The sequence below is a fragment of the Equus caballus genome, chromosome 28 (assembly GCF_041296265.1).
Source record: "Equus caballus isolate H_3958 breed thoroughbred chromosome 28, TB-T2T, whole genome shotgun sequence".
Lineage (NCBI taxonomy): Eukaryota > Metazoa > Chordata > Mammalia > Perissodactyla > Equidae > Equus > Equus caballus.
Window position 1 is genome coordinate 34,992,189 of NC_091711.1, and position 12,714 is coordinate 35,004,902.

A 12,714-nucleotide genomic window follows, 5' to 3' on the forward strand; every position below is an offset into this window, starting at 1 on the left:
GTTAGCTCACACTATGGGGGGAATCATTTTGAGGTATTTAAGTGTATCAAATCAACATGTACACCTTAAACTTGCACAATGTTCTCTGTCAGTTATATCTCAGTAGAACGGGGAGAAAAGAAAGAAAAGAAAATCCAAATTTAGAAAACTGATAAATTAAGGAGTGCTATTTTACTGGTGAGGCTATTGTTTAAAAAGCAGAAAAGATTAAATTTGCCAAAATAGGATTTCTGCAAACTTTTAAGGAACGCATCAATTGCTTATAATGCAAAATCCCTTCCCTGTTGACCTTTGTCTGCATTCAGATGATGCATATCAGATCATTTGTGCGCTGACAGACAGCCTGAGGCCTAACAGTTGCACATTCAGTCACTACAGATGTGTTAACACCTCACTCGTGCTGGGTACTAAGTATGTAACAGTAAACTAAATAGACATGGGCCCTGACCTGTGGAGCTGACCATGGGGATTTGTGACTAGACATTAAAAAATAACAGACAAAATGTAACTTGAGCAGGGCCTACCCTGACTACTTAATTTAAAACTACAACCCAGTATTGCCCATTTTCTGCTTTATTTTTCTCTGTAGTATTCATTACTATCAAATATACTTTGTAATAATACTACATAATATTGTTGTCTGTTTCCCCCACTAGAATGTAACCTCCGGGAGAGGAGGCCTTGTCTGTTTTGTTTACTGTTTTATTTCCAGTGCCTAGCACGGGGCCTGACACACAGCAGGTGCTCCATAAATATTTGTTGAATAAAGGAATGAAAACAAATAAATACAAGTACAAATAGCTCTTAGCAAAATGAAGACAAAGAGTAAGTTAGAAGCCCCCTGCGAGGAGGCGGATATTTCAGCAGCGATATGAAGGACGAGAAGAATAGACCATTGATGAGTGTTTCGTGCAGAGGAAAAGCCTGTTTAACATCTTACAGGGGCAGATCTTGGTAAGTTCAGAGAACTGGAAGAGGCCAGACTGGCTGCAGTACTGTGGAGAGGCCACCACTGCGGCTGGCGCTGCGGCTGGACAAGGGGAGGAGCAGGTCACGCAGCCGAGCCACGGGTCTTCCCGTTAACCTGGGAGAGACAGAGACCCCTGAGGCTGTCGTGAATGACAAGGTTTTGAGACTTGACTCACACATGGTTTTAAAGGTCTAATCAGTTGCTTCAATTAAGACACACTTAGGTATTTTTTGCCAGATAAAAGTCTGGGACAGTGTTATACCATTCTTGCAGGTTTGAAACTGCTTGAACACAAACGACAGTCCGCGTGGAAGCATGTGTGAGAACACAGCTTGCTTTTGGTGCTGCTGATAGACTCTCCAGATGTAATTAAAATGCTCAAAATCTGTATCTGTTAACAAGACTGAGTGCCTTCTAAGGTGATCTATCCAGACTATAATAATACGGATTTCTTTAAGTGTATCATACTTGAGATGTTATAGAGAATCACATTACAGGTAAAGAGTAATGATCCATGTCAAAAGTGATTCAGTAAAATAGCTAAGGTCTTTTTCAAAAAACGCTGTTGTCATTGATCTTCTTAGTCTTGCTTCTCATCCAGAAATAATGCAGAATTTGACCAGAAACTGTGCAAAACCAGTGAATCAATTTGGCGGCCCTTCTGGACATAATTTCCTGAAAGCTTTGGATGAGTTAGCTCTGCTTCCTATGGAGAGCTGTAAGCTGTGTCTACACCACCTATCTCTACGCCCCCAGCCAGTGTTTTCATTTCTTGGTCATTTATCTTGGCAGCTAAGTTTGAGAAACGCTAGTCCAGCTTGCTAGTTGAAAGTTCCACAAAGGGCTTGCAAACAGATTCACCCACCAGCTTTCATTCCTTGTCACATTCTTGAGCATAGCTAGGAAGAAAAATTGCATATGGCTTTATTCCATTGATGATGGAATGGCATTAGGTGACAGAGTTCCATAAATTCTACATGAGCTACCATACTTGGGAGGAATAGAATCATTCATTGTTAGACCTGCAAAGAACCTCAGTCTGACCACGTTGTACAACTAAGAAAACTGAGATAAAAACCTCATGTAATTACCACGTGACACAAGTGGGACAAGAAAGGGTCTCCTGACACCCTGTCCATTGTGCTTTCCACTCTACTCAGCATCTTCCAAGAATCTGGTTGTGCCTAAGCCAGCGGAATGCCTGGTAGCTGCAAAAGCCTTTGCTCACGATGCTGAACGTGTTATGAGGTGCACCGAGCAAGTGGAGCCAGATGCTTTCATGCGCCTCTCTGCCGTGTCTGTTGCATTCCTGTGCTCTTTCCCCCTTACGTCGTGCTGTGGCCTAAATTGGCTTGGTTCCGACTGGCCAGCATGGCAGGGGGAGCACAGGATTGGAGCCCCGCTGCCGCACCCCCAGCCCTTACCTGACCCCTCGGACCCTTGTGCCTATTTCTTCATCTTAAAAATGGGAATGACCGTATCTCCCTCCCTGGATTGTTGTAGGGATTAAACAACACGTGGCAGATGCTTCCTTTCTCTTGAGGGAGGAAGTTCTGGGGCAGCTGAAAAATTTTTAAAGGATCTATCCCCTGGCTGCTCTTGCTCCAGACTAAAGAATAAAGGTCTCTTCTGTCAGAGGACTTAAATATTCACTCTTTTTTAAACTCTTACTACAGTTTTCCTAAAGATTCATTGAGTCAGCTATGTGACAGACATTACTAAGCACCAGCTGTCTGACAGGCAGGGTCGTTAGTGCTAGAGCCACAGTGACAGAGGACACAGAATGCCTGTCCTGCAGAGTTTACTTCCTGTGGGGAAGACAGTCAAGAATCAGAGGAATAAGAAATGTATACTGTATTACCACTTGGTGATAAGTGCTCCAAAGACAATAAAACCAAGGTAAGAGTTGAGACAGTTTGGGAGCATGGTGATGCTGGGGTGGAGGGAGGACTCCTTTAGATGAGGTGATGAAGGAAAGTCTCTCTGAGGAGGTGAAATGTTTGACAGAGCTAAGTGATTACCTGGTGGAAGAACATTTCAGGCAGTAGAAACAGTAAGTGCAAAGGCCCTGAGGCAGTCAGGCTTGCTGCCTTTGAGGAGCAATGAAGAGGCCAGTGTTGTTGGGGTAGAATGAGCAATGGGGAAAGGGAATAGGAAATAAGTCAGGGGTGGGCAGGCACCAGATTATGTTAGATCTTATGACCATGATACAAAATTTGGATGGTAGAGATTCTGAGTGTGATGGGAAAGCATTAGGAATTTAGAGCAGAAGAATGACCTGCTGTGATTTACATATTAGAAGGAATCACTCTGGCTTGTTATGTGAAGAATAGATTGTTGAGGGACAAGAGTGGAAGCAGGGAGACCAACTAGGTGATTATCTGCGGTAGCCCAGGCAAGCAGGGACAGTGGCCTGACTGAGGGGGCAGCAGTGGAGGGGGCCATCCTGTACACACTCTTTCACAACCTGGTTAAGTTCTTGTATCTTAATTAAACAGTATATCCGTGGTCCTTTTATATTTTCAGATCGAGATTTTTCATTCACTGCAGACTTTTTAAAACCATTCTCTCCTACTCAGTCATCAGCCTGTTCGTAAACAAATACGGACCTGCCAGTGATGAGTCCAAGAGAAGGCTGTCTCTCAGCGCAAACTCAGTTTCTTAATGCGTATCTCTGGCCTTTCTTTCAGTGAGCCCCTGGAAGCGTACATCTATTTTGGCCCCGTGTACTATCAGAAGCTCAAACACATGGTGCTGGATAAGATGCACGCCCGAGCCCGGGGACCGCGGGCCGTGCTCACCAGGTGAGAGAAGCATGCACAAAAGAATGAATGGCGCAGTCAGGTCAGCCTTGCGTTTCCCAGGGAAAGCAATAAGCAGACTCGACGAAGTTTCTGCTTTCCTGAGATACCAGAATTTGGGGTGTTAGGCATCAACAACAGACATCGATGTCTGATTAACGTGAAACAATAGCCACCAATTAATCATTTCATAGGCACAAGAGTAAAGCCGCCGTAGGTCTTGCCCGTAGTCTCTAACACAGTCGTTTACTGTGTCCCAGTGTGCACAAGCAGTCCTTTTCAAAAAGGTGCATATACAAGAATGTAGATGCCCTTACACGCCCACACACATACAGATACACCTGCACGCTCCCATGTGTACACAGAAAACACATACGTATGTTATTTGGTATGTATGTATTACAAATGTCATTTTGTAAACCTTCTGTTATTGGAGCGTAAGGCACCTGTCTGCTTATTTGAATAAGCTCCAGGGGTTGGGGTCCATGTGCGTCCCATTCTCCAGTGTATCCTCAATTCCAGCATAATGTCTGTGTATTGATAAATGGGTATAATTCTTGGGAAAGAAAATTACCAATACTAAGTTCTACATATTCTTAGTACTACATTTTGCAGTTGGAGAAGCCTATTTTAGGGTAGTGGTTCTCAACCAGGGGCAATTAGCCTCCCAGGGGACATTTAACAAGGTCTGGAGACATTTTGGGATGTCACGTCCTGGGGAGTGGGGAGGGAGCTACTGGCATCTCGTGGGTAGAGGGCAGGAATGCTGCTAAACATCCTACAATGAACAGGGCAGCTCCCCCTACACCCCCAAAGAATTACCTGGCTCAATATGGCACTCGTGCTGAAGTTGAAGAACCCTGGGCCAGGGGAGGGAACACCAGCTTGGAGCCCGATAGACATGAACATGAACTCATCTCTATCTTGTAGCACTCCCAGGAACCTTGGGCAAATCACCTGGCTCCTCTCAGCTTCAGTCTTTCTCATATGTGAAGTGGAGACGACAATCCCTGCTTCACAGGGTGCTGGTGAATGTCAAATGTTTGGATGTAGAATGTACACAGTGCTGATCCATAGGAGATGCTCCATAACTCTTCAGTTCCCTCCCCGCTGTCACTGAGCACTGCTTGGATGTTGCAACACGCGGGAGGGGGCAGGGGAGCAAGCAGCTAGTGTTTGGGGTTTTTTAAACGGAGAGAGGTGTAGATGACTCAATCCCTTGACCCTTTGAAACTGAGCAAATGCACATGCCTTTTCAAATGATAGACAGATGTGTGCTTAAAATTGCAAAACAGGGAAGAGGAGTTTAGATTCTCGGAACAGTACCATCCTCCGCAGTGAGACCCTACTTGGGTTAGGTGTATCTCTCCCCTGAATGCTATCCCCTCTGAAACTTGCATTTCAGTTACAGCATCCAAAAACTATTTCAGAGGAACATAAATGCCAAAGCAGTTATTTCCTGTCTTTTGCTTTCTTGTGTAAAAAAGTCACTACTTTAGCATCACTGTGTGTATTCCATATGAAGGCTGCCCGGAGTGTGTTTGCCTGCAGTCAGTTGCCTAAGCTGGTTCTGATCCGAGCGCTGGGCTCTCCCACATGTAGTCTGACCACCGTCACGTTGCCCAGTGACCGCAGGTGGGGGGACCCCCTACTCCTGGGTGGTTCTACCAGCAGATAAAAACAGAAACGTTGGTCTCAGTCATGAAGTTTCCACTACAGTGTGTTCATTTAGACCTGTTTGTAAGTTTTTCATATGTAGATTTCTTTCAGTGAAGAACCGACAACTTAAATTGATTTCCCATTGTAACTTTCGACAGCAGCAAGTGTTTAAAATTTCAGCCTGTGATGGCATACACTGTTTACCTTCGTGACTCTGGGAGACTGGCAGCAACAACAACAAAGATTAACAGATGTCATGAAATCAAGCAAACAAGAGGGTTATGGTCCACCCCTGCTCAGACCACCTCCAAGGAGTGTTACTCCACAATCAGCCAGCCAGGGAGTTCCCTTTTTTCTTTTTTAAACAATTTGTGTCATTAGTGCATAGGTGAGCTTGCCCAGGTTGTTCCAGACTCCCCTGGTTCTCAAGGCCAGTAGACATATAAGCCACAAGGAGTGTGTTTGGGGGGCTAAGTGCCCTCTCTAAGGAGGAATAGACTGTTTTCATAAGTGAAGGGAAGACCTGAACGAGACCCCCGGAACTTTCTCGGTCTCTGGGGAACCTCCCATCTGGCTCAGGCGCTCTCCTTCCAGATGATTCCTGATCTATTCCAAACTTTATAAAAATCCGTTTGCTTCTTTCCATGTTTAACTGATTTTTGAACAGTAAAGCTCCTCCCTGGAGCCCTGGCAATGAGTGGGGGACCCAGTTCTGCTTAGTGTTTCTGCTTTTAAATAACAGAGAAGTGAGACATCTCCGAAAATACCGAGAAGACATTCCTCCCAGATTTGAGGACTGTGCTGTCCTAATGATGGTGATGGTAATAGTTGTGCTAGCTGTGCTGTTAGATGGTTATGTGTTAATTTGTTGTTATATAACATTATGTAATTGTTTATTATTTCCATTTAATAATGATAATAGCAACTACTAGTATTACATCTCTTCTCATCTGAGACTCTTTGGGATAGGTGTTCTTACATACATTTTACAAACGGGGGTGAGGGGCTGAGCAGCGTGCTCACAATCACTGTCTGACAGGTGATTGGAGTCCGGGTGAGCCCGGCGCCGAAGCCTCTGCCCTGAGCCACCAGGCGGTGCTGCCTCTTAGTGTGTTCAATATAATAACAACACATTTGTCTACCTTGTTTCAAAGGCAACCAACTGAAGGTCGATCTCGTGATGGTGGTTTGCGTCTTGGAGAAATGGAACGTGACTGTTTAATCGGTTATGGAGCCAGTATGCTTTTACTAGAGAGACTAATGATTTCAAGTGATGCCTTTGAGGTTGATGTCTGTGGGCAGTGTGGACTTCTGGGGTATTCTGGCTGGTAAGTGGATACCATATGTCTCTCATACCATACCCCTGGCCTCTTAAATCACAACTTGAGAACTGACCCTGCATCAATACCCACATATTCTCCAGCCTTCCCCATCCATGCGTTCCTAGAGTTAGGGATTTTGTATGTACATGTTTAGTTTGTCTACCCAATGTTTTGCTTTCCACATTGCTAGAGCTTAACCTCCCAAGGATTATAAGCTTTATCTTCCTTTTAATATTATCTCAGGTACCTTTTAAAACACTATTCACTAGTAAAAATCCTAGCAGATTCATTGTTGAATGTTAGAATTATAGCATTTTATGACTAGAAAGTTTTTAAAGGAGATTATGTAGCATGTCCTTGTTTAACCTCAGGCCCAGAGAGTGAGGTATGTTGCCCCAGGTCTTATAACAAATTGGTGATGGAGCCAGGACCAGGTCCTGGTACCCTGACCCCTTGTCTGTACTCTCTCTGCTATCGCAAGCTGCTCACACTTGGACTGTGAATTCCATGACAGCACAGACCATGTCTCTCTCAGTCATTCATTCAACAAACATTTAATGAGAGTCTGCTAAGTGCCAGACACTGTTCTAGGCCCCAGAAATACAGTGGTGAGTAAGACAGATGAATGGTTGCTCCCAGGGAGCTCATCTTCTAGTTCATTCTAAGTACGTCTGCCTCGTTTACCCCTGCTTCGTCAGCGTTGGACCTGGTAGATGTTTAATAAAAAATAATTGCTAAATGACACTGACCCTGTGTATGGAGGATTGCCAATAGGTAAATTATATAATTCATAAAGTTGTAATTTCTGTGTAGGGTTCAGTCTTCAAAGGCCAGCTTACAAGAAGATGCTGCGTATTTTTTGTGTTGTTTTGTGGTTGGAGCCTTTCCCCCTTGTAGTGATTCCACTTTCCCACCAAAGAACAGCGGCTCTGCTCAGCGTCGGTCACGCTCCAGAGCCCTGACATCCCCTGTGGGCGGGGGACCCTTCGTTCCCCGCGTCTGCCCACTTTCCTGTCGGAGACCAAGGCTAAGGCAGGTGCTGCAGGGAGGGGAAACAGCCTCAACTCCTGCGTCACCCCGCCCCTGCCCTCCAGAGCCCCCTTCCCCAGGAACGGGCCTCCCCAGAAGGATGAGTCAGGCTCAGATGCACATTCATCGCTGGAGCCTGAGGAGTACTGGGCCACCTTTTCCCCGCCAAGTCCCCCCTCAAAGCTCCTTCCAGGAGAGGCTCCCAGCTTCTTGCCACCCTAAGCTGCAGTTTCTGGGCTGAATAAAGCAAATTAAGAGTCAGAAAGAGTGGGCTGCTTAGAACACAGCGCTATACCTTGCTGGTTAAGTGACAAAACCTTTTAGCCAATTATTTTATGACTTTTGGTGTAGAAGAGTTGATGAGACCTGTCTGTGAAGAAATCATTTCATTTTAAACACTAACACAAGAAGTGGCCATGTGCAGCTCATTCCTTTCATAAAGTTGCAGAGATGGGGTGACATTATTCTAAGCATAAGCCTGGCTCACTCTTATATCAATGACGTGGAGGCAGGGCGGGGTTCAATTCTGAGATGTCTGTTCATCTTTTGAAATGCATATCAAGTTTGCTTTTATTGTCCTGGCTGTGTAACCCAAAAGAAGTGTAATAAGGAGATGCCTGGAACCCAGTTCCTCTATGCTTAAATCTTCCAATTTGGCACAGATTTTTAAGTAATTTACTTTGAAAAGATGTTGCAGAGGAGCCATTTTATTAAAAATAGGGATCATGAAACGTCAAAAAGTTCAAAGTTTTTCTCCATCCTTCCTGCATTCCCTCCTGCGCATTCCACACAGCGCCCCCCCCCCCCCCCCCCCCGCCCCGGCCAAGAGGAAAGAGGAAGAAGCAAGCAGTAGACCAGATTCACTCGTGCCCTTTGACAGCCTTCCCCTCTCCTCCCTGAACACTCAGGGAAACCACCGTAAGCAGTAATGATCTCAGCATCACTCTGCGAAATTCATGGCTTCTTTCCTGCTTCATTTCTGACTCATTTAGACATCGTCTGATGGCAGTGCCTGATTTTGAAGCTCATGTGTTCAGTCTGTATTGTATTTGAAATCCTTTGAAAGAGGACTAAATAAGGTTACACGATATAAGGTCTTTACTGTAATTAAACCGACCTGCGTGTACCGTACGTCTGATTTCAAGTGGCCTGCTTATACCCTTGTTGCCAACGGAAAAAAATCCTAACCCAGTCTGGTAGTCTGGCAGCCTCCTTGTGTGCTGCTGTCCACAGAGGAGCGTAACGATGCCATCACTTTCCCATCGTTACCTGACCATGTGTGCTGGGTTGTGTGGGAGGGAGCATGGGCGTTTGCTGGAGGAGGTCGCTCTTTAATGAACAGCACAATGGAGGCTGGATAATTAGAGCGGTTCAGAACCTTGAAACTGGCCTTTTGTTAGTGATTTGCACATTAGTAAGGCATTGCTATGGGGATGTTTACCGCAAGACTTGTTCTGCAGAAGACACGAAGGGCATAAGTCACAAAAGAGAGGTCCAGAAGGAAAACTGCAGAGAAAGGAAAATCTCCTGTTAAGGTAATTAGCTCATAGAGGATATTTTACTGGGCAATCATTTCTCATGTGAAGCCACAGCCTCCTTCCTTTGCTGCCTTTGTCCTAAAAAATCAGTTTATTTTATTGTTATTTGGGTCAAGTATCTTCCTTTGGAAATTGTTCAGGCACAGGGTGAGGTAATTTATATATTTTTATTTATATATATGTATATGTGCATGTATGTATATATATGTATTTCTATGTATGTATGTATATATATGCATTGAAACATTTTAAATGATGGAGAAATATTTAATAATAGACAAGATTAGTGGACTTTCTGGATTATGAATCAGCACATGTGGAAACTTTAAATAGATAAGCTTGGCTTGAAGTCACAGGGTAATTTACTAGACAGGAGAATCAGCAAGAAGTTGCTTTAAATCCATTTCTCCAATTTAATTAAAGCATGAGCATGATTCCTGAATAAGGCACATTGAAAACATAATTCTTAAGCTGTAATGCATTAAAGAGGCCTTCAGATAATCTTTCAAAAAAGGTCTTTGACCATGTTTCTGTTACTGCTGTCGTTGGAGTCAAATCCTCCACAGTGTGTTAAGCCCCTGTAGTGCCCTCACAGGGACCAAGCTGGGGTCCCTGATGGCTCGTCCTTCCCCATTCTCTTCTCCTCAGGCAGCTCATACGTAGTCACTCGCCACCACATTCACATTCTCAGCCTTAGTGCTTTTCTTTTCTAAAATAATAAAACCTTATTTTGCTGATTGCAAAAATGATCCCTGCCCTCTGTAAAATATTCAGAGTTACAAAAAATATAAAGAAAAAGTGTAAACAGTCACATTAACCCCCGCCACCCAGAGATGACCACTGTTAACGTTTTAGTGACTCTGGGGGACATCTCTGTTTGCCAGTAGTTCTGTACCCTTTTTTTTAAAAAAAATCATGAACCCTTTTGAGATTCTGATAAGAGCAGAAAAATACAAATATATACTCATACAATAAATCTTGCTACATATGATTTTGGGGGCTTCAGACATTTACTAAAACCCATCTGAGAACCCCCTTGGGACCATGCTGTTTAGCAAACTGCTTTTTTCACTCCATAGTGTGTCCTGGACACGTTTACTTTTCAGTAAATATGGGTCTACATCCCATTTGATGGCTGCACAGCATTCTTCCGTATAAATGTCCTATAATCACAAAACCAATTGCCTGTTGGGCATTTGAGCAGACTCCTGCTTTGTGCTGTTATAGTGTGACCAGGAACATTCTTGTGCACATATCTTTGCCATTTTTGTGATTACTTAATCAAATAGCACGCACATGTGCATTTTACACATATTGCCCCACTACCCTCCAGAGTGGCCTTTGTTCACTGCGGCGTCTCCCTCTGCTTCCCCATCAGCAGTGAGTCCTCTAAGCCTTGGTTGCTATTCCTCTTGCACTCATTTCCCCCTGTTACTGGGAGGACCTAGTTTTCTACCTATTAAGTCTCAGGATTTGTACTGGACACCTATTGTCCCAGCTGCCCCAGGGCCCTGAGGTCTAGGGTAAGGTCCTTTTCTGGTCTGAAACCTGAGAGAACAGTTCACTTTCTTCCCAGGGATCCTCCTTCAGGTGCAGCCATTGATTAAGACCTAGGTTCAGTTCACTGGCTCTTCCTGAAGGAAGAGAAAAGGAAATCCTCATTGGAATATCAGGCTCACTGGTTAGGAACATGGGCTACTATAAGGATTATATGGGAGTATATGCACACACAGGTCCCTTACTTTTGCACAAGGGACAGCACATTGTAAGTATAGTAGCTTCCAATACTAATGGAAATAAGCTTGAAGAGCACTGGAAAAATAAGTGGCATTGCATTGGATACCAGCTTTCTACATCAAAGTGTGGTCTTTTCTATCATACTTCAAGTCCCTCAGTAACAGAAATCAAAATGTCCTTGCCTGGGATAGTGTAGTGTGGTAGATGCTTAACAAATACCTGGAGATCGATTGAATCAGTTTAAAACACTCAACAATGAAAAAGTCTAAATCTGAGTAACTTTCAGATGGTTCAGCCTTCTGGGGCTCATTCAAAACAAGTAAATAGGTAGACTTTTGCATTTTAAGGAGAAAGGTCTAGAAGTATGGTAGTAACTGATTAAATTGCATGCTTTTGAAACTGAGGGAGTGATAGTTGTTTGGTTGTTTCTTTTGCTTCCTTGGATGCTTCCTTTTATTTGGGGCACATGTGTCCGTCTTTGATCGTGTGGCTGAGCACCGAGGAATAGAATGCTGCCTCACCTGACACAGCAGTGATAGGACGCAGTGGAGAAAACTCGCTCTCCACGCACAGGCCTTGGTCTGAGCTGCTGTCCCTCTAACTCGTGCTGACTCGGTTTCAGGTGCCATTACTGCAAGTCGTCTTGCCACGTGTCCTCCCTGCGCATCCCCTACGCCTGCAAGCTGCTCTTCCAGGAGCTGCAGTCCATGAACATCATCCCCAGGTTAAAACTGTCAAAGTACAACGAGTGAGGAGGGAAAAGATGGTGACCTAAAGAGGGCAGTTGATGTGTCCGACCCGGCGGCAAGCAGGAGGGCTTGAGGACTACTCCTGTGAATAATTCCTTTGAATGCTCCGTCTCAAAAAATACTGATGGAGGGGCTTTTGATACTCCGGAAGACTGACTAAACAGCCGTGGTCGATGAGCCCCGGGCCTCAGGAGAGATGCCAGTAGTGTGGATGATAGTGCATTTGCACATGTGCGAATTTATTTGATTTATAAATGGAGGTGCCCTAAAAGATAAATAAACTTTTATTTATGTTCTGGTATTTTGAAATTTACTCATGAAAAGGACCTTCCTCCTTAAAAAGAATGTTTGGGGCTGGCCCCGTGGCTGAGTGGTTAAGTTCGCGTGCTCCGCTGCAGGCGGCCCAGTGTTTCATTGGTTCGAATCCTGGGCGCGGACATGGCACTGCTCATCAGACCACGCTGAGGCAGCGTCCCACATGCCACAACTAGAAGGACCCACAACGAAGACTATACAACTGTGTACCAGGGGGTTTTGGGGAGAAAAAGGAAAAAAATAAAATCTTTAAAAAAAAATTGCCTCAGACAAATCAGGCTTTTAAAAACAACAACAACAAAAAGAATGGGGTTAAATAAAACTCAAGATTCTTATGAAACTTGAAGGATATGAAGAATCTGTTTGAATTGGCTACTCGGCCTTTGTCAAGGTGGCTGATACTGTGTGAGGGGAGAGAACCACGGGAAGCCGAGAGAGCGGCTGGGAAGGTGGGGGCTCTCTTCTCTGGTGCTGCGAGGGGATAAATTTTCCCAGCAATTGAATCTTTCCTTTATACACCCAAACTTTTTAATTTTAATCTTGACGAAATATAATAAATATACTTCTGTGTTAAGGGTGTCACCTTTTCTTACG

At 44.3% G+C, this 12,714-nt stretch overlaps 1 protein-coding gene across 1 annotated transcript in view; it reads left to right on the forward strand.

Moving 5' to 3' along the window:
- The window catches only part of POLR3B (RNA polymerase III subunit B), a 115,733-nt gene extending 103,627 nt beyond the window's left edge, over nt 1-12,106 (forward strand). Inside the window, exons 26-28 of the mRNA XM_001498980.7 lie at nt 3,661-3,774; nt 6,585-6,758; nt 11,679-12,106. Of these exons, the coding sequence (XP_001499030.1) occupies nt 3,661-3,774; nt 6,585-6,758; nt 11,679-11,808 (418 nt within the window). The 3' untranslated portion in view covers nt 11,809-12,106. The remainder of the gene's footprint in view (nt 1-3,660; nt 3,775-6,584; nt 6,759-11,678) is intronic.
- The last annotated feature ends 608 nt before the right edge of the window (nt 12,107-12,714 follow it).